The following is a 23,923-nucleotide window of genomic DNA, read 5'->3' on the forward strand; positions in this document are numbered from 1 at the left end:
TCGGGGGAACCCTGTGACTCGGGCCCCTGGTCCCCGCAGCTGGCATCGTTGCTTTAAAAGAAGGTGCAACTCCACGTAGCAGCTGTAACTATGAAGTCATCCAATTGTCTTCCTTAATGTAACCGTGAGAAGAGCAAAGATTTCGCTTTTTTTGGTTGGGGGTAGAGGAGAAATTAATCACAAACGGTATTTCTTCAGGGCTGCAAAACGGGGGCGAGCAGGGAACCAACCCCCTTCTGCACCCCCTCCCCACCCCCCTCTGCACCCCCTCCCCACCCCCCTCTGCACCCCCTCCCCACCCCCAGGATCACAAAGCAACTGTGAAAAGGATTTTAAAATACTTATATAACTTATCCCTGCCACCAGTACACCAGGAATGACCCCTGTGACCCGTCCTACGCTGGGCGTGGAGCTCAGCGGAATTCGTCCCGGAGCCGCCACACGCCGGCACCCCCGCTGCTCCGGTGAAAGGTGCAGAGCCGGCGCAGCAGCTCCCGGAAGACGCACGCCTGCGAGGGGGACAGCTTAACCTCAAACTCCTGCAGCAGCTCCTGGGTGCTGGCCGCGCCGTCCTCCCGCGCCTGGAAGGCCACGAAGTTCCTCATGTCCGCCAGCAGCTCGTCGTGCTCCGTGGGGTCCGCGGCGCAGGGCGTACCCTCGCCCGTCTCGCCCTCTTCCCTGGGGGGCAGGAGCAGGTGGTTCCTCGCCTTCATGCGGGCGAGCAGCGAGGAGGAGGTGTTAGGGGTAGGGTCTGCCGTCTGAGGGTCTCCAGTGAAGTGCGAGGGGGCTTCGGCCGGAGCCCGGTCCTGTGGCTTGGTGACCTTGGCGTCCTGCGGGGAGAAGGAGGTCAGTGCCGGACGGTCTCTGGCAGAAGGACAATACCGGGAAGGAAAACACATCGTTACTGGCAAAATCACCGAAGAGAGAGCCCCGCATCCCTGGGGAGAGAGAGGGGGGAGAGAGAACCCCGCGTCCCTGGGGAGAGAGAGGGGGGAGAGAGAACCCCCGCGTCCCTGGGGAGAGAGAGGGGGGAGAGAGAGCCACCGCGTCCCTGGGGAGAGAGAGGGGGGAGAGAGAACCCCGCGTCCCGGGGGAGAGAGAACCCCGTGTCCCTGGGGAGAGAGAGGGGGGAGAGAGAACCCCGCGTCCCTGGGGAGAGAGAGGGGGGAGAGAGAACCCCCGCGTCCCTGGGGAGAGAGAGGGGGGAGAGAGAGGGGGGAGAGAGAACCCCCGCGTCCCTGGGGAGAGAGAGGGGGGAGAGAGAACCCCGCGTCCCTGGGGAGAGAGAGGGGGGAGAGAGAACCCCGCGTCCCTGGGGAGAGAGAGGGGGGAGAGAGAACCCCGCGTCCCTGGGGAGAGAGGGGGGAGAGAGAGCCACCGCGTCCCTGGGGAGAGAGGGGGAGAGAGAGCCCCCGCGTCCCTGGGGAGAGAGGGAGAGAGAACCCCCGCGTCCCTGGGGAGAGAGAACCCCCGCGTCCCTGGGGGGAGGGGGAGAGAGAAAGGGGGGAGAGAGAGCCCCCGCGTCCCTGGGGAGAGAGAATGCCCGCGTCCCTGGGGAGAGAGAACCCTCGCGTCCCTGGGGAGAGAGAGGGGGGAGAGAGCCACCGCGTCCCTGGGGAGAAGGGGATAGTGAGAGGGGGGGTGAGAGAACCCCCGCGACCCTGGGGAGAGGGGGATAGTGAGAGGGGGGGAGAGAGAACAACCGCGACCCTGGGGAGAGGGGGATAGTGAGAGGGGGTGAGTGAGAGAGGGGGTGAGCGAGAGAACCCCGGGGAGAGGGGGAGAGCGAGAGGGGGGAAAGAGAGAACCCCCGCATCCCTGGGGAGAGTGAGAGGGGGTGAGTGAGAAGAGAAAGAGAACCCCCGCGTCCCTAGGCAGAAGGGGGGAGAGAGAGAGGAGGGGGGGGAGAGGGGGGAGGGAAGGGAGAGGGAGGAGAGAGAAGGGGGGTGGGAGAGTGTACCCCCATGACACCCCTGATAAATCTGGTCCTGTTTTCCGTCAGTAACTTCGTAACCTTCATTAAATGACCCCCCCTGTTTGCTGTACAGACTCACACTGCAGTATCACTCCCCGTCTGCAGTGTGAATACTGCTCCCTGGGCAGCACCGGTACCACCGCACACTGCAGTATCACTCCCCGTCTGCAGTGTGAATACTGCTCTCTGGGCAGCACCGGTACCGCCGCACACTGCAGTATCACTCCCCGTCTGCAGTGTGAATACTGCTCCCCGGGCAGCACCGGTACCACCGCACACTGCAGTATCACTCCCCGTCTGCAGTGTGAATACTGCTCCCTGGGCAGCACCGGTACCACCGCACACTGCAGTATCACTCCCCGTCTGCAGTGTGAATACTGTCCCTCTTGGCAGTACCGGTACCACCGCACACTGCAGTATCACTCCCCGTCTGCAGTGTGAATACTGCTCCCTGGGCAGCACCGGTACCACCGCACACTGCAGTATCACTCCCCGTCTGCAGTGTGAATACTGCTCCCTGGGCAGCACCGGTACCACCGCACACTGCAGTATCACTCCCCGTCTGCAGTGTGAATACTGCTCCCTGGGCAGCACCGGTACCACCGCACACTGCAGTATCACTCCCCGTCTGCAGTGTGAATACTGCTCCCTGGGCCGCACCGGTACCACCGCACACTGCAGTATCACTCCCCGTCTGCAGTGTGAATACTGCTCTCTGGGCAGCACCGGTACCACCGCACACTGCAGTATCACTCCCCGTCTGCAGTGTGAATACTGCACCCTGGGCAGCACCGGTACCGCCGCACACTGCAGTATCACTCCCCGTCTGCAGTGTGAATACTGCTCCCCGGGCAGCACCGGTACCGCCGCACACTGCAGTATCACTCCCCGTCTGCAGTGTGAATACTGCTCTCTGGGCAGCACCGGTACCACCGCACACTGCAGTATCACTCCCCGTCTGCAGTGTGAATACTGCACCCTGGGCAGCACCGGTACCACCGCACACTGCAGTATCACTCCCCGTCTGCAGTGTGAATACTGCTCCCTGGGCAGCACCGGTACCACCGCACACTGCAGTATCACTCCCCGTCTGCAGTGTGAATACTGCTCTCTGGGCAGCACCGGTACCACCGCACACTGCAGTATCACTCCCCGTCTGCAGTGTGAATACTGCTCCCTGGGCAGCACCGGTACCACCGCACACTGCAGTATCACTCCCCGTCTGCAGTGTGAATACTGCTCCCTGGGCAGCACCGGTACCACCGCACACTGCAGTATCACTCCCCGTCTGCAGTGTGAATACTGCTCTCTGGGCAGCACCGGTACCGCCGCACACTGCAGTATCACTCCCCGTCTGCAGTGTGAATACTGCTCCCCGGGCAGCACCGGTACCACCGCACACTGCAGTATCACTCCCCGTCTGCAGTGTGAATACTGCTCCCTGGGCAGCACCGGTACCACCGCACACTGCAGTATCACTCCCCGTCTGCAGTGTGAATACTGTCCCTCTTGGCAGTACCGGTACCACCGCACACTGCAGTATCACTCCCCGTCTGCAGTGTGAATACTGCTCCCTGGGCAGCACCGGTACCACCGCACACTGCAGTATCACTCCCCGTCTGCAGTGTGAATACTGCTCCCTGGGCAGCACCGGTACCACCGCACACTGCAGTATCACTCCCCGTCTGCAGTGTGAATACTGCTCCCTGGGCAGCACCGGTACCACCGCACACTGCAGTATCACTCCCCGTCTGCAGTGTGAATACTGCTCCCTGGGCCGCACCGGTACCACCGCACACTGCAGTATCACTCCCCGTCTGCAGTGTGAATACTGCTCTCTGGGCAGCACCGGTACCACCGCACACTGCAGTATCACTCCCCGTCTGCAGTGTGAATACTGCACCCTGGGCAGCACCGGTACCGCCGCACACTGCAGTATCACTCCCCGTCTGCAGTGTGAATACTGCTCCCTGGGCAGCACCGGTACCGCCGCACACTGCAGTATCACTCCCCGTCTGCAGTGTGAATACTGCTCCCCGGGCAGCACCGGTACCGCCGCACACTGCAGTATCACTCCCCGTCTGCAGTGTGAATACTGCTCTCTGGGCAGCACCGGTACCACCGCACACTGCAGTATCACTCCCCGTCTGCAGTGTGAATACTGCACCCTGGGCAGCACCGGTACCACCGCACACTGCAGTATCACTCCCCGTCTGCAGTGTGAATACTGCTCCCTGGGCAGCACCGGTACCACCGCACACTGCAGTATCACTCCCCGTCTGCAGTGTGAATACTGCTCTCTGGGCAGCACCGGTACCACCGCACACTGCAGTATCACTCCCCGTCTGCAGTGTGAATACTGCTCTCTGGGCAGCACCGGTACCACCGCACACTGCAGTATCACTCCCCGTCTGCAGTGTGAATACTGCTCCCTGGGCAGAACCGGTACCACCGCACACTGCAGTATCACTCCCCGTCTGCAGTGTGAATACTGCTCCCTGGGCAGAACCGGTACCACCGCACACTGCAGTATCACTCCCCGTCTGCAGTGTGAATACTGCTCTCTGGGCAGCACCGGTACCACCGCACACTGCAGTATCACTCCCCGTCTGCAGTGTGAATACTGCTCCCTGGGCAGAACCGGTACCACCGCACACTGCAGTATCACTCCCCGTCTGCAGTGTGAATACTGCTCCCTGGGCAGCACCGGTACCGCCGCACACTGCAGTATCACTCCCCGTCTGCAGTGTGAATACTGCTCCCTGGGCAGCACCGGTACCGCCGCACACTGCAGTATCACTCCCCGTCTGCAGTGTGAATACTGCTCCCTGGGCAGCACCGGTACCGCCGCACACTGTAGTATCACTCCCCGTCTGCAGTGTGAATACTGCACCCTGGGCAGCACCGGTACCGCCGCACACTGTAGTATCACTCCCCGTCTGCAGTGTGAATACTGCACCCTGGGCATCACCGGTACCACCGCACACTGCAGTATCACTCCCCGTCTGCAGTGTGAATACTGCTCCCTGGGCAGCACCGGTACCACCGCACACTGCAGTATCACTCCCCGTCTGCAGTGTGAATACTGCTCCCTGGGCAGCACCGGTACCACCGCACACTGCAGTATCACTCCCCGTCTGCAGTGTGAATACTGCTCCCTGGGCAGCACCGGTACCACCGCACACTGCAGTATCACTCCCCGTCTGCAGTGTGAATACTGTCCCTCTTGGCAGTACCGGTACCACCGCACACTGCAGTATCACTCCCCGTCTGCAGTGTGAATACTGCTCCCTGGGCAGCACCGGTACCACCGCACACTGCAGTATCACTCCCCGTCTGCAGTGTGAATACTGCTCTCTGGGCAGCACCGTTACCGCCGCACACTGCAGTATCACTCCCCGTCTGCAGTGTGAATACTGCTCCCCGGGCAGCACCGGTACCACCGCACACTGCAGTATCACTCCCCGTCTGCAGTGTGAATACTGCTCCCTGGGCAGCACCGGTACCACCGCACACTGCAGTATCACTCCCCGTCTGCAGTGTGAATACTGTCCCTCTTGGCAGTACCGGTACCACCGCACACTGCAGTATCACTCCCCGTCTGCAGTGTGAATACTGCTCCCTGGGCAGCACCGGTACCACCGCACACTGCAGTATCACTCCCCGTCTGCAGTGTGAATACTGCTCCCCGGGCAGCACCGGTACCGCCGCACACTGCAGTATCACTCCCCGTCTGCAGTGTGAATACTGCTCTCTTGGCAGTACCGGTACCACCGCACACTGCAGTATCACTCCCCGTCTGCAGTGTGAATACTGCTCCCTGGGCAGCACCGGTACCACCGCACACTGCAGTATCACTCCCCGTCTGCAGTGTGAATACTGCTCCCTGGGCAGCACCGGTACCACCGCACACTGCAGTATCACTCCCCGTCTGCAGTGTGAATACTGCTCCCTGGGCAGCACCGGTACCACCGCACACTGCAGTATCACTCCCCGTCTGCAGTGTGAATACTGCTCTCTGGGCAGCACCGGTACCACCGCACACTGCAGTATCACTCCCCGTCTGCAGTGTGAATACTGCACCCTGGGCAGCACCGGTACCGCCGCACACTGCAGTATCACTCCCCGTCTGCAGTGTGAATACTGCTCCCTGGGCAGCACCGGTACCGCCGCACACTGCAGTATCACTCCCCGTCTGCAGTGTGAATACTGCTCCCCGGGCAGCACCGGTACCGCCGCACACTGCAGTATCACTCCCCGTCTGCAGTGTGAATACTGCTCTCTGGGCAGCACCGGTACCACCGCACACTGCAGTATCACTCCCCGTCTGCAGTGTGAATACTGCACCCTGGGCAGCACCGGTACCACCGCACACTGCAGTATCACTCCCCGTCTGCAGTGTGAATACTGCTCTCTGGGCAGCACCGGTACCACCGCACACTGCAGTATCACTCCCCGTCTGCAGTGTGAATACTGCTCTCTGGGCAGCACCGGTACCACCGCACACTGCAGTATCACTCCCCGTCTGCAGTGTGAATACTGCTCCCTGGGCAGAACCGGTACCACCGCACACTGCAGTATCACTCCCCGTCTGCAGTGTGAATACTGCTCCCTGGGCAGAACCGGTACCACCGCACACTGCAGTATCACTCCCCGTCTGCAGTGTGAATACTGCTCCCTGGGCAGCACCGGTACCGCCGCACACTGCAGTATCACTCCCCGTCTGCAGTGTGAATACTGCTCCCTGGGCAGCACCGGTACCGCCGCACACTGCAGTATCACTCCCCGTCTGCAGTGTGAATACTGCTCCCTGGGCAGCACCGGTACCGCCGCACACTGTAGTATCACTCCCCGTCTGCAGTGTGAATACTGCTCTCTGGGCAGCACCGGTACCACCGCACACTGCAGTATCACTCCCCGTCTGCAGTGTGAATACTGCACCCTGGGCAGCACCGGTACCGCCGCACACTGTAGTATCACTCCCCGTCTGCAGTGTGAATACTGCACCCTGGGCATCACCGGTACCACCGCACACTGCAGTATCACTCCCCGTCTGCAGTGTGAATACTGCTCCCTGGGCAGCACCGGTACCACCGCACACTGCAGTATCACTCCCCGTCTGCAGTGTGAATACTGCTCCCTGGGCAGCACCGGTACCACCGCACACTGCAGTATCACTCCCCGTCTGCAGTGTGAATACTGCTCCCTGGGCAGCACCGGTACCACCGCACACTGCAGTATCACTCCCCGTCTGCAGTGTGAATACTGCTCCCTGGGCAGCACCGGTACCGCCGCACACTGCAGTATCACTCCCCGTCTGCAGTGTGAATACTGCTCCCCGGGCAGCACCGGTACCGCCGCACACTGCAGTATCACTCCCCGTCTGCAGAGTGAATACTGCTCCCTGGGCAGTACCGGTACCGCCGCACACTGCAGTATCACTCCCCGTCTGCAGTGTGAATACTGCTCCCTGGGCAGCACCGGTACCGCCGCACACTGCAGTATCACTCCCCGTCTGCAGAGTGAATACTGCTCCCTGGGCAGTACCGGTACCGCCGCACACTGCAGTATCACTCCCCGTCTGCAGTGTGAATACTGCTCCCTGGGCAGCACCGGTACCACCGCACACTGCAGTATCACTCCCCGTCTGTAGTGTGAATACTGCTCCCTGGGCAGTACCGGTACCACCGCACACTGCAGCATCACTCCCCGTCTGCAGTGTGAATACTGCACCCTGGGCAGCACCGGTACCGCCGCACACTGCAGTATCACTCCCCGTCTGCAGTGTGAATACTGCTCCCTGGGCAGCACCGGTACCGCCGCACACTGCAGCATCACTCCCCGTCTGCAGTGTGAATACTGCTCCCTGGGCAGCACCGGTACCACCGCACACTGCAGTATCACTCCCCGTCTGCAGTGTGAATACTGCTCTCTGGGCAGCACCGGTACCACCGCACACTGCAGTATCACTCCCCGTCTGCAGTGTGAATACTGCTCCCTGGGCAGCACCGGTACCACCGCACACTGCAGTATCACTCCCGTCTGCAGTGTGAATACTGCTCTCTGGGCAGTACCGGTACCACCGCACACTGCAGTATCACTCCCGTCTGCAGTGTGAATACTGCTCCCTGGGCAGTACCGTTACCACCGCACACTGCAGTATCACTCCCCGTCTGCAGTGTGAATACTGCTCCCTGGGCAGCACCGGTACCACCGCACACTGCAGTATCACTCCCGTCTGCAGTGTGAATACTGCTCCCTGGGCAGCACCGTTACCACCGCACACTGCAGTATCACTCCCCGTCTGCAGTGTGAATACTGCTCCCTGGGCAGTACCGGTACCACCGCACACTGCAGTATCACTCCCCGTCTGCAGTGTGAATACTGCTCTCTGGGCAGCACCGGTACCACCGCACACTGCAGTATCACTCCCGTCTGCAGTGTGAATACTGCTCCCTGGGCAGCACCGTTACCACCGCACACTGCAGTATCACTCCCCGTCTGCAGTGTGAATACTGCTCCCTGGGCAGTACCGGTACCACCGCACACTGCAGTATCACTCCCCGTCTGCAGTGTGAATACTGCTCTCTGGGCAGCACCGGTACCGCCGCACACTGCAGTATCACTCCCCGTCTGCAGTGTGAATACTGCTCCCTGGGCAGCACCGGTACCGCCGCACACTGCAGGATCACTCCCCGTCTGCAGTGTGAATACTGCTCCCTGGGCAGCACCGGTACCGCCGCACACTGCAGTATCACTCCCCGTCTGCAGTGTGAATACTGCTCTCTGGGCAGCACCGGTACCACCGCACACTGTAGTATCACTCCCCTTCTGCAGTGTGAATACTGCTCCCTGGGCAGCACCGGTACCACCGCACACTGCAGTATCACTCCCCGTCTGCAGTGTGAATACTGCTCTCTGGGCAGCACCGGTACCACCGCACACTGCAGTATCACTCCCCGTCTGCAGTGTGAATACTGCTCTCTTGGCAGTACCGGTACCACCGCACACTGCAGTATCACTCCCCGTCTGCAGTGTGAATACTGCTCCCTGGGCAGCACCGGTACCACCGCACACTGCAGTATCACTCCCCGTCTGCAGTGTGAATACTGCTCCCTGGGCAGCACCGGTACCACCGCACACTGCAGTATCACTCCCCGTCTGCAGTGTGAATACTGCTCTCTGGGCAGTACCGGTACCACCGCACACTGCAGTATCACTCCCCGTCTGCAGTGTGAATACTGCTCCCTGGGCAGCACCGGTACCGCCGCACACTGTAGTATCACTCCCCGTCTGCAGTGTGAATACTGCACCCTGGGCAGCACCGGTACCGCCGCACACTGTAGTATCACTCCCCGTCTGCAGTGTGAATACTGCACCCTGGGCAGCACCGGTACCGCCGCACACTGTAGTATCACTCCCCGTCTGCAGTGTGAATACTGCACCCTGGGCATCACCGGTACCACCACACACTGCAGTATCACTCCCCGTCTGCAGTGTGAATACTGCTCCCTGGGCAGCACCGGTACCACCGCACACTGCAGTATCACTCCCCGTCTGCAGTGTGAATACTGCTCCCTGGGCAGCACCGGTACCACCGCACACTGCAGTATCACTCCCCGTCTGCAGTGTGAATACTGCTCCCTGGGCAGCACCGGTACCGCCGCACACTGCAGTATCACTCCCCGTCTGCAGTGTGAATACTGCTCTCTGGGCAGCACCGGTACCACCGCACACTGCAGTATCACTCCCCATCTGCAGTGTGAATACTGCTCTCTGGGCAGCACCGGTACCACCGCACACTGCAGTATCACTCCCCGTCTGCAGTGTGAATACTGCTCTCTGGGCAGCACCGGTACCACCGCACACTGCAGTATCACTCCCCGTCTGCAGTGTGAATACTGCTCCCTGGGCAGCACCGGTACCACCGCACACTGCAGTATCACTCCCCGTCTGCAGTGTGAATACTGCTCCCTGGGCAGCACCGGTACCGCCGCACACTGCAGTATCACTCCCCGTCTGTAGTGTGAATACTGCTCTCTGGGCAGCACCGGTACCACCGCACACTGCAGTATCACTCCCCGTCTGCAGTGTGAATACTGCTCCCTGGGCAGCACCGGTACCACCGCACACTGCAGTATCACTCCCCGTCTGCAGTGTGAATACTGCTCCCTGGGCAGCACCGGTACCACCGCACACTGCAGTATCACTCCCCGTCTGCAGTGTGAATACTGCACCCTGGGCAGCACCGGTACCACCGCACACTGCAGTATCACTCCCCGTCTGCAGTGTGAATACTGCTCCCTGGGCAGCACCGGTACCGCCGCACACTGCAGTATCACTCCCCGTCTGCAGTGTGAATACTGCTCCCTGGGCAGCACCGGTACCACCGCACACTGCAGTATCACTCCCCGTCTGCAGTGTGAATACTGCTCCCTGGGCAGCACCGGTACCACCGCACACTGCAGTATCACTCCCCGTCTGCAGTGTGAATACTGCTCTCTTGGCAGCACCGGTACCACCGCACACTGCAGTATCACTCCCCGTCTGCAGTGTGAATACTGCTCCCTGGGCAGCACCGGTACCGCCGCACACTGCAGTATCACTCCCCGTCTGCAGTGTGAATACTGCTCCCTGGGCAGCACCGGTACCACCGCACACTGCAGTATCACTTCCCGTCTGCAGTGTGAATACTGCTCTCTGGGCAGCACCGGTACCACCGCACACTGCAGTATCACTCCCCGTCTGCAGTGTGAATACTGCTCCCTGGGCATCACCGGTACCACCGCACACTGCAGTATCACTCCCCGTCTGCAGTGTGAATACTGCTCCCTGGGCAGCACCGGTACCACCGCACACTGCAGTATCACTCCCCGTCTGCAGTGTGAATACTGCTCCCTGGGCAGCACCGGTACCACCGCACACTGCAGTATCACTCCCCGTCTGCAGTGTGAATACTGCTCTCTGGGCAGCACCGGTACCACCGCACACTGCAGTATCACTCCCCGTCTGCAGTGTGAATACTGCACTCTGGGCAGCACCGGTACCACCGCACACTGCAGTATCACTCCCCGTCTGCAGTGTGAATACTGCTCCCTGGGCAGCACCGGTACCACCGCACACTGCAGTATCACTCCCCGTCTGCAGTGTGAATACTGCTCCCTGGGCAGCACCGGTACCGCCGCACACTGCAGTATCACTCCCCGTCTGTAGTGTGAATACTGCTCTCTGGGCAGCACCGGTACCACCGCACACTGCAGTATCACTCCCCGTCTGCAGTGTGAATACTGCTCCCTGGGCAGCACCGGTACCACCGCACACTGCAGTATCACTCCCCGTCTGCAGTGTGAATACTGCTCCCTGGGCAGCACCGGTACCACCGCACACTGCAGTATCACTCCCCGTCTGCAGTGTGAATACTGCACCCTGGGCAGCACCGGTACCACCGCACACTGCAGTATCACTCCCCGTCTGCAGTGTGAATACTGCTCCCTGGGCAGCACCGGTACCGCCGCACACTGCAGTATCACTCCCCGTCTGCAGTGTGAATACTGCTCCCTGGGCAGCACCGGTACCACCGCACACTGCAGTATCACTCCCCGTCTGCAGTGTGAATACTGCTCCCTGGGCAGCACCGTTACCACCGCACACTGCAGTATCACTCCCCGTCTGCAGTGTGAATACTGCTCTCTGGGCAGCACCGGTACCACCGCACACTGCAGTATCACTCCCCGTCTGCAGTGTGAATACTGCTCCCTGGGCAGCACCGGTACCACCGCACACTGCAGTATCACTCCCCGTCTGCAGTGTGAATACTGCTCCCTGGGCAGCACCGGTACCACCGCACACTGCAGTATCACTCCCCGTCTGCAGTGTGAATACTGCTCCCTGGGCAGCACCGGTACCACCGCACACTGCAGCATCACTCCCCGTCTGCAGTGTGAATACTGCTCCCTGGGCAGCACCGGTACCACCGCACACTGCAGTATCACTCCCCGTCTGCAGTGTGAATACTGCTCCCTGGGCAGCACCGGTACCACCGCACACTGCAGTATCACTCCCCGTCTGCAGTGTGAATACTGCTCCCTGGGCAGTACCGGTACCACCGCACACTGCAGTATCACTCCCCGTCTGCAGTGTGAATACTGCTCCCTGGGCAGCACCGGTACCACCGCACACTGCAGTATCACTCCCCGTCTGCAGTGTGAATACTGCTCCCTGGGCAGCACCGGTACCGCCGCACACTGCAGTATCACTCCCCGTCTGCAGTGTGAATACTGCTCCCTGGGCAGCACCGGTACCACCGCACACTGCAGTATCACTCCCCGTCTGCAGTGTGAATACTGCACCCTGGGCAGCACCGGTACCACCGCACACTGCAGTATCACTCCCCGTCTGCAGTGTGAATACTGCTCCCTGGGCAGCACCGGTACCGCCGCACACTGCAGTATCACTCCCCGTCTGCAGTGTGAATACTGCTCCCTGGGCAGCACCGGTACCACCGCACACTGCAGTATCACTCCCCGTCTGCAGTGTGAATACTGCTCCCTGGGCAGCACCGTTACCACCGCACACTGCAGTATCACTCCCCGTCTGCAGTGTGAATACTGCTCTCTGGGCAGCACCGGTACCACCGCACACTGCAGTATCACTCCCCGTCTGCAGTGTGAATACTGCTCCCTGGGCAGCACCGGTACCACCGCACACTGCAGTATCACTCCCCGTCTGCAGTGTGAATACTGCTCCCTGGGCAGCACCGGTACCACCGCACACTGCAGTATCACTCCCCGTCTGCAGTGTGAATACTGCTCCCTGGGCAGCACCGGTACCGCCGCACACTGCAGCATCACTCCCCGTCTGCAGTGTGAATACTGCTCCCTGGGCAGCACCGGTACCACCGCACACTGCAGTATCACTCCCCGTCTGCAGTGTGAATACTGCTCCCTGGGCAGCACCGGTACCACCGCACACTGCAGTATCACTCCCCGTCTGCAGTGTGAATACTGCTCCCTGGGCAGTACCGGTACCACCGCACACTGCAGTATCACTCCCCGTCTGCAGTGTGAATACTGCTCCCTGGGCAGCACCGGTACCACCGCACACTGCAGTATCACTCCCCGTCTGCAGTGTGAATACTGCTCCCTGGGCAGCACCGGTACCGCCGCACACTGCAGTATCACTCCCCGTCTGCAGTGTGAATACTGCTCTCTGGGCAGCACCGGTACCACCGCACACTGCAGTATCACTCCCCGTCTGCAGTGTGAATACTGCTCCCCGGGCAGCACCGGTACCGCCGCACACTTTAGTATCACTCCCCGTCTGCAGTGTGAATACTGCTGCCTGGGCAGTACCGGTACCGCCGCACACTGCAGTATCACTCCCCGTCTGCAGTGTGAATACTGCTCTCTGGGCAGCACCGGTACCGCCGCACACTGCAGTATCACTCCCCGTCTGCAGTGTGAATACTGCTCCCTGGGCAGCACCGGTACCGCCGCACACTGCAGTATCACTCCCCGTCTGCAGTGTGAATACTGCTCTCTGGGCAGTACCGGTACCACCGCACACTGCAGTATCACTCCCCGTCGTTACCTTGCACTTGTCCTGGGGGGGCTTTCCCGGGACCTCGGAGGGGAACAGCAGAGGGTTCTTCTTCTGTCCGAATCGGCGCCTGCAACAGAACCGGGAACATGTTGAACCAGCAAGACCCACAGACTGCCCTCCCCCATGTGCAAACTGACCCCTCAATATGGAGACTGCTCCCCTCCCCCACAGACTGACCCTCACCCATTTCCCCATTTGCAAACTCCCCCCCCCCCCGATCAGGTGCAAACTGTCCCACCCACCTAGGTGCAGACTGCCCTCCCCCATGTGCAGACTGAACCCCCCAGGTGCAGATTCCCCCCCCCCCCATGTGCAGACTGAACCCCCCAGGTGCTGTACGCCCATGCTGTGCGATGCTCTGCAGAGCACTGCAGTAGTCCCATGCCATGCGATGCTCTGCAGAGCACTGCAGTACTCCCATGCTGTGCAATGCTCTGCAGAGCAGTGCTGTACTCCAATGCTGTGCGATGTACTGCAGAGCAGTGCTGTACTCCCATGCTGTGCGATATTCTGCAGAGCACTGCAGAACTCCCATGCTATGCGATGCTCTGCAGAGCACTGGTGTACTCCCATGCTGTGTGATGCTCTGCAGAGCACTGCTGTACTCCCATGCTGTGCGATGCTCTGCAGAGCACTGCAGTACTCCCATGCCGTGCAATGTTCTGCAGAGCACTGCAGTACTCCCATGTTGTACGATGCTCTGCAGAGCAGTGCTGTACTCCCATGCTGTGCGATGCTCTGCAGAGCACTGCAGTACTCCCATGCCCTGTGATTTTCTGCAGAGCAGTGCAGTACTCCCATGTTGTGCGATGCTCTGCAGAGCACTGCAGTAGTCTCATACCGTGCGATGCTCTGCAGAGCAGTGCAGTACTCCCATGCCACGCGATGCTCTGCAGAGCACTGCAGTAGTCCCATGCTGTGCGATGCTCTGCAGAGCAGTGCTGTACTCCCATGCTGTGCGATGTTCTGCAGAGCACTGCAGTATTCCCATGCTGTGCGATGCTCTGCAGAGCAGTGCAGTACTCCCATGCTGTGCGATGCTCTGCAGAGCACTGCAGTAGTCCCATGCTGTGAAATGCTTTGCAGAGCACTGCAGTAGTCCCATGCTGTGCGATGCGCTGCAGAGCACTGCAGTAGTCCCATGCTGTGCGATGCTCTGCAGAGCAGTGCAGTACTCCCATGTCGTGCGATGCTCTGCAGAGTAGTGCTGTACTCCCATGCTGTGCGATGCTCTGCAGAGCACTGCAGTACTCCCATGCTCTGTGATTTTCTGCAGAGCAGTGCAGTACTCCCATGCTGTGCGATGCTCTGCAGAGCAGTGCAGTACTCCCATGCTGTGCGATGCTCTGCAGATTCCGGTGTTCTCACTTGGCTCCGCTGTTGGTTCCGGTCCACGTTGGGATACCAGAGGAGGCCACGTGGCAGCGCTGGCGGGAGATTTTCAGAACGCGCAGAGCCTCCTGTGCCACGCGGCACGCCTCGCCCTCCACCAACACAAAGTCCGGGTGAGAGGAATCCATGATCACATCGTGTTTCATCACGCTGTGCACACCTGGGGAGACGATCAGGGTCACGCAGGGAACCAGAGGCAGAGCACCACTTCCAGTATGCCCAGGGTCACGCACACCGTCAGTGGCAGAGCACGTCTTGTAGTATGCCCAGAGTCACGCACACCGTCAGTGGCAGAGCACGTCTTATAGTATGCCCACGGTCACACACACTGTCAGTGGCAGAGCACGTCTTTTAGTATGCCCAGAGTCACACACACCGTCAGTGGCAGAGCACGTCTTGTAGTATGCCCAGAGTCACACACACCGTCAGTGGCAGATCACTTCTTGTAGTATGCCCAGGGTCACACACACCGTCAGTGGCAGAGCACTTCTTGTAGTATGCCCAGGGTCACACACACCGTTAGTGGCAGAGCATTTCTTGTAGTATGCCCAGGGTCACGCACACCGTCAGTGGCAGAGCACGTCTTATAGTATGCCCACGGTCACACACACTGTCAGTGGCAGAGCACGTCTTTTAGTATGCCCAGAGTCACACACACCGTCAGTGGCAGAGCACGTCTTGTAGTATGCCCAGAGTCACACACACCGTCAGTGGCAGATCACTTCTTGTAGTATGCCCAGGGTCACACACACCGTCAGTGGCAGAGCACTTCTTGTAGTATGCCCAGGGTCACACACACCGTTAGTGGCAGAGCATTTCTTGTAGTATGCCCAGGGTCACACACACTGTTAGTGGCAGAGCATTTCTTGTAGTATGCCCAGGGTCACACACACCGTCAGTGGCAGAGCATTTCTTGTAGTATGCCCAGGGTCACACACCTTCAGTGGCAGAGCACGTCTTGTAGTATGCCCAGGGTCACACACACCGTCAGTGGCAGAGCATGTCTTGTAGTATGCCCAGGGTCACACACACCATCAGTGGCAGAGCATTTCTTGTAGTATGCCCAGGGTCACACACACCGTCAGTGGCAGAGCACGTCATGTAGTATGCCCAGGGTCACACACACCGTCACAGCACGTCATGTAGTATGCCCAGGGTCACACACCGTCAGTGGCAGAGCGTCACCCACCTGACTTCTTGAAGAGCTTCTCCAGGACATAGTCATCACTCGCCCTCCGGTCCTCCTGCCCGCCCGGGGCTTCAGCCCCCCCATCCTCCTGCCGCCCCGGCTTCTGCTTCACCAGGTTGGGGATCCTCTCCCCCTCAAACTTGGCGTCCCCCCGCCTTCTCCTGCCGCGCCCGTCCTTGCCGTGGTGCTTCGTCTTGGCTTTGTGTTTGCGGTGGCAGTTATCGGGGGCCGTGGGCAGCGACTTCCCGTCACCGTCTCTTCCTGGACCGGGTTCTAGGGCAGCACGGGGGGCAATTCCCGAGCTGGACTCCTTCTCTGAATCGTCTGGCCCAGGGGGCTCCTGGGGGATGGGTAGCAGGCCATTGGAAGACATGGAGGGCTCCCGGAGCACAGAGGGGGCACTTCTCGGGGTGTCAGGAGGGTCCCCACGGGTAGCGATGTCGGGGGCCAGTAGTGGTCGCTTGCCAGGACGCTTAGAAACCTGAACATCTGATCCAGTGCCTGGAAAACAAACAGCACAGGCTGAGTGGGTACACCTGTGCCAGCCTGCAGGTATGCCCAGGAAAGGTGGCAATGCCAGCCTCGCACTAATACAGTAATCTATCCATTTATATACCCACAGATACACACAGCCACGCACAGCAGAAGTGAGACCGCCACTCAGACAGCATGTCATGTTATACACAGGACAGGTGCACAATGGGCAGAGCTGTGCGAGTGTGCACCCAACAAACGCACAATTATCCAGTAACATACACAACATGTGGGGTGCAAACCGGCAGACGTTCCAACCTCCCGCTCACTAACGTAATTATCTGGTGTGTTACAGAACAGGCGGCCAAAAAGGCAGGGCAAGCCGTGCCATCTCAGGCTGGGTGGGCATAGGAGCAATGCCACTCTCTCCCTCTCAGGCTGGGTGGGCACAGGCACAATGCCACTCTCTCCCTCTCAGGTTGGGTGGGCACAGGCACAATGCCACTCTCTCCCTCTCAGGCTGGGTGGGCAGGCTCACTGCCACCCTCCATCTCAGGCTGTGTGGGCATAGGCACAATGCCACTCTCTCCCTCTCAGGCTGGGTGGGCACAGGCACAATGCCACTCTCTCCCTCTCAGGCTGGGTGGGCACAATGCCACTCTCCCCCTCTCAGGCTGGGTGGGCACAGACACAATGCCACTCTCCCTCTCGGGCTGGGTGGGCACAGGCACAATGCCACTTTCCCTCTCAGGCAGGGTGGGCACAGGCATAATGCCACTCTCTCCCTAAGGCTGGGTGGGCACAGCCACAATGCCACTCTCTCCCTCTCAGGCTGGGTGGGCACAGGCACACAGCCACTCTCCCTCTCAGGCTGGGTGGGCACAGGCACAATGCCACTCTCTCCCTCTCAGGCTGGGTGGGCACAGGCACAATGCCACTCTCTCCCTCTCAGGCTGGGTGGGTACATGCACAATGCCACTCTCTCCCTCTCAGGCTGGGTGGGCACATGCACAATGCCACTCTCCCCCTCTCAGGCTGGGTGGGCACAGGCACAATGCCACTCTCCCTCTCAGGCTGGGTGGGCACAGGCACAATGCCACTCTCTCCCTCTCAGGCTGGGTCGGTACAGGCACAATGCCACTCTCCCTCTCAGGCTGGGTGGGCACAGGCACAATGCCACTCTCTCCCTCTCAGGCTGGGTGGGCACATGCACAATGCCACTCTCTCCCTCTCAGGCTGGGTGGGCACATGCACAATGCCCCTCTCCCCCTCTCAGGCTCGGTGGGCACAGGCACAATGCCACTTTCTCCCTCTCAGGCTGGGTGGGCACATACACAATGCTACTCTCTCCCTCTCAGGCTGGGTGGGCACATGCACAATGCCACTCTCCCCCTCTCAGGCTGGGTGGGCACAGGCACAATGCCACTCTCTCCCTCTCAGGCTGGGTGGGCACAGGCACAATGCCACTCTCTCCCTCTCAGGCTGGGTGGGAACAGGAGCAATGCCACTTTCCCTCTAAGGCTGGGTGGGCACAGGAGCAATGCCACTCTCCCGCTCTCAGGCTGGGTGGGCATAGAAGCAATGCCACTCTTCCTCTCGGATTACAGACGGGCACAGAGGCGGTGCCAGGCATGTCTAATTGTGGGCGGCACAGAGGCGGTGCCGGGCTTGTCTCTAATTGGGAGGTACACAGAGGCGGTGCCAGGCACGTCTGATTGCGGACGGGCACAGAGGCGGTGCCAGGCACGTCTGATTGCGGACGGGCTCAGAGGCGGTGCCAGGCACGTCTGATTGCGGACGGGCACAAGGCCGGTGCCAGGCACATCTGATTGCGGACGGGCACAGAGGCGGTGCCAGGCACGTCTGATTGCGGACGGGCACAGAGGCGGTGCCAGGCACGTCTGATTGCGGACGGGCACAAGGCCGGTGCCAGGCACATCTGATTGCGGACGGGCACAGAGGCGGTGCCAGGCACGTCTGATTGCGGACGGGCACAGAGGCGGTGCCAGGAACGTCTGATTGTGGACGGGCACAGAGGCGGTGCCAGCCCTTTCCCACAGTGCGTACCTGCGAAGATGGCGCTGGTTTCGGTGCCCTGGCTGGGATCTGGGCTGCTCAGGGTGAAGAGCTCGTACAAGTCATTGGATTTGAAGAAGCGCCTCTGTTTTGGGTCTTTCAGCACGCGGTTAGTCAGGAACTGCTTGAAGATTTGTCTGGGGACAGAGACACGTCACTGAGGGGGGTGGCCTGGGGCACTCCTGTCACCTCACACTACGGCACCATGTGCATTATACCAGCTCTGTGCCCATGGCAGGCGGCAGTGCCAGATGCAGCGTCACCGTGTCTGTGTTCATCGTTGTGTTTCTGTGTGTGTGTGTATAGATGTGGCCCTGTGTGTCGGTGTGTAATGGTGTGCCCATGTAGGTCACTTTGGATATGTGTCAGTGTGATGAGACATTGTGTATGGATTTTAGTCAGTGTGTGTAGCTCATAGTGTGTGGAATTGTGCGACACTGTGTCGCTTTGAAAAGGTTAGTGACAGTGGGGCATTATTGCCTTAAACCTCCAATGGACATAAATGTGATTTTCTTTGCGATAGTGCCCTGATCGGCACTATTGTAGTTCAATGAATACGCCCCAGGGTGTCCTGCTCAACACCAGTCAATGCAGGTTATATTTGGGTTTGTTTTGGTAGTTGTGGTAGAATTGTGTGTGCTGCAGGTTGCGTGTCACTGTGCTTTACCTGTGGTTGTGCACCTGTGCTGTTCCTGTATATTATAGGCGTCTGTGTGCTGTACCTGTATATTATACATGCGCCTGCGTGCTGTTCCTGTATATTATACATGTGTCTGTGTGCTTTACCTGTATATTATACGTGTGTCTGTGTGCTGTACCTGTATATTATACATGGGTCTGCGTGCTGTACCTGTATATTATACATGTGTCTGCGTTCTGTACCTGTATATTATATTATACGTGTCTGCGTGCTGTACCTGTATATTATACGTGTGTCTGTGTGCTGTACCTGTATATTATACATGTGTCTGTGTGCTTTACCTGTATATTATACGTGAGTCTGTGTGCTGTACCGGTATATTATACGTGTCCGTGTGCTGTACCTGTATATTATACATGTGTCTGCGTGCTGTACTTGTATATTATACATGCGCCTGCGTACTGTACCTGTATATTATACATGCGCCTGTGTGCTGTACCTGTATATTATACATGCGCCTGTGCGCTGTACCTGTATATTATACATGCGCCTGTGTGCTGTACCTGTATATTATACGTGTGTCTGCGTGCTGTACCTGTATATTATATTATATGTGTCTGTGTGCTGTACCTGTATATTATACATGTGTCTGCGTGCTGTACCTGTATATTATACATGTGTCTGCGTGCTGTACCTGTATATTATACATGTGTCTGCGTGCTGTACCTGTATATTATACATGGGTCTGCGTGCTGTACCTGTATATTATACATGTGTCTGCGTGCTGTACCTGTATATTATACATGTGTCTGCGTGCTGAACCTGTATATTATACATGCGCCTGTGTGCTGTACCTGTATATTATACATGCGCCTGCGTGCTGTACCTGTATATTATACATGTGTCTGCGTGCTGTACCTGTATATTATACGTGTCTGCGTGCTGTACCTGTATATTATACGTGTCTGCGTGCTGTACCTGTATATTATACATGTGTCTGCGTGCTGTACCTGTATATTATACATGCGCCTGTGTGCTTTACCTGTATATTATACATGTGTCTGCGTGCTGTACCTGTATATTATACATGGGTCTGTGTGCTGTACCTGTATATTATACATGTGTCTGTGTGCTTTACCTGTATATTATACATGTGTCTGCGTGCTGTACCTGTATATTATACATGGGTCTGTGTGCTGTACCTGTATATTATACATGTGTCTGCGTGCTGTACCTGTATATTATACATGGGTCTGTGTGCTGTACCTGTATATTATACATGTGTCTGCGTGCTGTACCTGTATATTATACATGTGTCTGCGTGCTGTACCTGTATATTATACGTGTCTGCGTGCTGTACCTGTATATTATACATGTGTCTGCGTGCTGTACCTGTATATTATACATGTGTCTGCGTGCTGTACCTGTATATTATACATGCGCCTGTGTGCTTTACCTGTATATTATACATGTGTCTGCGTGCTGTACCTGTATATTATACATGGGTCTGTGTGCTGTACCTGTATATTATACATGTGTCTGTGTGCTTTACCTGTATATTATACATGTGTCTGCGTGCTGTACCTGTATATTATACATGGGTCTGTGTGCTGTACCTGTATATTATACATGTGTCTGCGTGCTGTACCTGTATATTATACATGTGTCTGCGTGCTGTACCTGTATATTATACATGTGTCTGTGTGCTGTACCTGTATATTATACATGTGTCTGTGTGCTTTACCTGTATATTATACATGTGTCTGCGTGCTGTACCTGTATATTATACATGTGTCTGTGTGCTGTACCTGTATATTATACATGGGTCTGTGTGCTGTACCTGTATATTATACATGTGTCTGCGTGCTGTACCTGTATATTATACATGTGTCTGCGTGCTGTACCTGTATATTATACATGGGTCTGTGTGCTGTACCTGTATATTATACATGGGTCTGTGTGCTTACCTGTGGTTGTGCACCTGTGCTGTTCCTGTATATTAGGCACGTTCTATAGTGCCGGGCGCGGATTTTTAGTTGGCTGACGTTAGTCAGCCTTTCTATAGAAGGGCCGCGCGCGCACGGCAGGGAGCGGGGCGCCGACAGACAGCGGCGAAGCTGAGGAAATTCATCTTTTCGCGCCGCTGCCTGCGCTCAAATGTATGTATGTGTGTGTGTGTGTGTGTATGTATGTATGCATGTATGCGTGGATGTGTGTATGCATGTATGCATGTTTGTATGGATGTGTGTGTGTGTGTGTGTGTGTGTGTGTATGTATGCATGCGTGGATGTGTGTATGCATGTTTGTATGGATGTGTGTGTGTGTGTGTGTATGTATGCATGCATGCGTGGATGTGTGTATGCATGTATGCGTGTTTGTATGGATGTGTGTGTGTGTGTGTATATGTATGCATGTATGCGTGGATGTGTGTATGCATGTATGCGTGGATGTGTGTATGCATGTATGCGTGTTTGTATGGATGTGTGTGTGTGTGTGTATATGTATGCATGTATGCGTGGATGTGTGTATGCATGTTTGTATGGATGTGTGTGTGTATGTATGCATGCGTGGATGTGTGTATGCATGTATGCGTGTTTGTATGGATGTGTGTGTGTGTGTGTGTGTGTATGTATGCATGCGTGGATGTGTGTATGCATGTATGCGTGTTTGTATGGATGTGTGTGTGTGTGTGTATATGTATGCATGTATGCGTGGATGTGTGTATGCATGTATGCGTGGATGCGTGTATGCATGTATGCATGTTTGTATGGATGTGTGTGTGTGTGTGTATATGTATGCATGTATGCGTGGATGTGTGTATGCATGTATGCGTGGATGTGTGTATGCATGTATGCATGTTTGTATGGATGTGTGTGTGTGTGTGTATATGTATGCATGTATGCGTGGATGTGTGTATGCATGTATGCGTGGATGTGTGTATGCATGCATGCGTGTTTGTATGGATGTGTGTGTGTGTGTGTATATGTATGCATGTATGCGTGGATGTGTGTATGCATGTATGCGTGGATGTGTGTATGCATGTATGCGTGGATGTGTGTATGCATGTATGCGTGTTTGTATGGATGTGTGTTTGTGTGTATGTGTGTGTGTGTGTGTGTGTGCGTGCAAATAACTGCAGAAGTAAAAAAAATATATATATTTATTAAAGTTTTTTTTCTTTAAAAAAAAAATCTTATCTAGGACTTACTTTCACTCACACAACCCATGCACACACATATACTCACACATACTCACACATACATACACATATACCTTACCTGCAGCTCCCGGCACTATATACAGGAAAAGCATGTGGCACGTGCACGCGCGTTCGCATAGGAACGCACGGCCGCATGCTGTATATTACAGCCCTTATACGTGTGTCTGTGTGCTGTGCCTGTATATTATACATGTCTCTTTGTGAATGTGTAGAGAAAAAAGTTAGTGCGCTCCAAATTAATTGTATAACCAATCCTAAACCTCTCAAAGTATAAGAATCATTAGGGATGGTGATGTGATAACGAGCAGCTAATGGAAATGATGGCTCACATCAAGATAGGGTGAAACGTGTAAAGAATATCAGTGCAATGAATCACATAGGGGTATCACATTTATATTAGTGATAGTATATAAAATGCACATAGAAGTGCCGTAGCAATGCAATGTATAAGGATGGTTATAGAGACGAACCAAAATGACACAGATTACCCAGCACCCCTCCTAACAGAACAAAGCTCAGCAGTTACAGTGGAAACTTCTCACCAGAGAACAGAAACCTGTTGTAACAGCCACACTCAGAAATTCTTCAGGCAGCACCGACAGGGAACGCACCCGCTCTCGCCTTGGCAGTGACGGAGTCGCTCCCGTCTTTGGAGTAAGGTAGGTAAAGGTCAGATTCGTCTCCACCTCTCTCTCATCGTCTGATCGCTCGCCGCTTGCTGCTCTGCTCCAAACGGACGCTGGTTAAGGAACGCACCTCCTGCTCCCGGTTTGCAGCTTTCAGGGGTCACGAGACATCAGACAGGGCGGGTCTCTGGAGATCATTACACCTGACGTGTGCTGCTCACAGGTGAATACGCACACTGCTTTGCCTCGTTTTCTGAGTGGAAATGTAACAGGGATCCTCTAAAATCGCTAAATATAGACTTAATCAAAATAAAAAAAACTGGAACTGGCAGTGTGTTATTTTATATATTTTTTATATTTCTCAAGTTTAGATTAAGTCTATACAGTTAGATCCGGAAATAATTGGACACTGAAACAATTTTGGCTCTGTACGCCACCACAATTAATTTGAAATGAAACAACTGAGATGCAATAGAAATGCAGACTTTCAGCTTTAATTAAAGGGGTTGAACAAAAATATCGTATGAAACGTTTAGGAATTGCAACCATTTTCATACACAGTCCCCTTTATTTCAGGGGCTCAAATGTAATTGGACAAATTAAAACAATCATAAATAAAATGTTCATTTTTAACACTGTGTCGAGAATCCTTTGCAGGCAATGACTGAAGTCTGGAACGCATGGACATCACCAAACGCTGGGTTTCCTCCTTTGTGATGCTTTGCCAGGC

General features: G+C 56.7%; 1 protein-coding gene across 1 annotated transcript in view; it reads right to left on the reverse strand.

The window, feature by feature from the left end:
- Window positions 1-281: 281 nt before the first annotated feature.
- Window positions 282-23,923, reverse strand: part of ERCC6 (ERCC excision repair 6, chromatin remodeling factor) — a gene marked incomplete at its 5' end in the record, with an annotated part of 118,697 nt that continues 95,055 nt past the window's right edge. Inside the window, 5 exon segments of the mRNA XM_075610267.1 lie at window positions 282-830; window positions 13,565-13,643; window positions 14,945-15,128; window positions 16,158-16,658; window positions 18,699-18,844. Coding sequence (XP_075466382.1) covers window positions 414-830; window positions 13,565-13,643; window positions 14,945-15,128; window positions 16,158-16,658; window positions 18,699-18,844 — 1,327 coding nt within the window.

Source organism: Ascaphus truei, chromosome 8, assembly GCF_040206685.1.
Source record: "Ascaphus truei isolate aAscTru1 chromosome 8, aAscTru1.hap1, whole genome shotgun sequence".
In the NCBI taxonomy this organism is placed as follows: domain Eukaryota; kingdom Metazoa; phylum Chordata; class Amphibia; order Anura; family Ascaphidae; genus Ascaphus; species Ascaphus truei.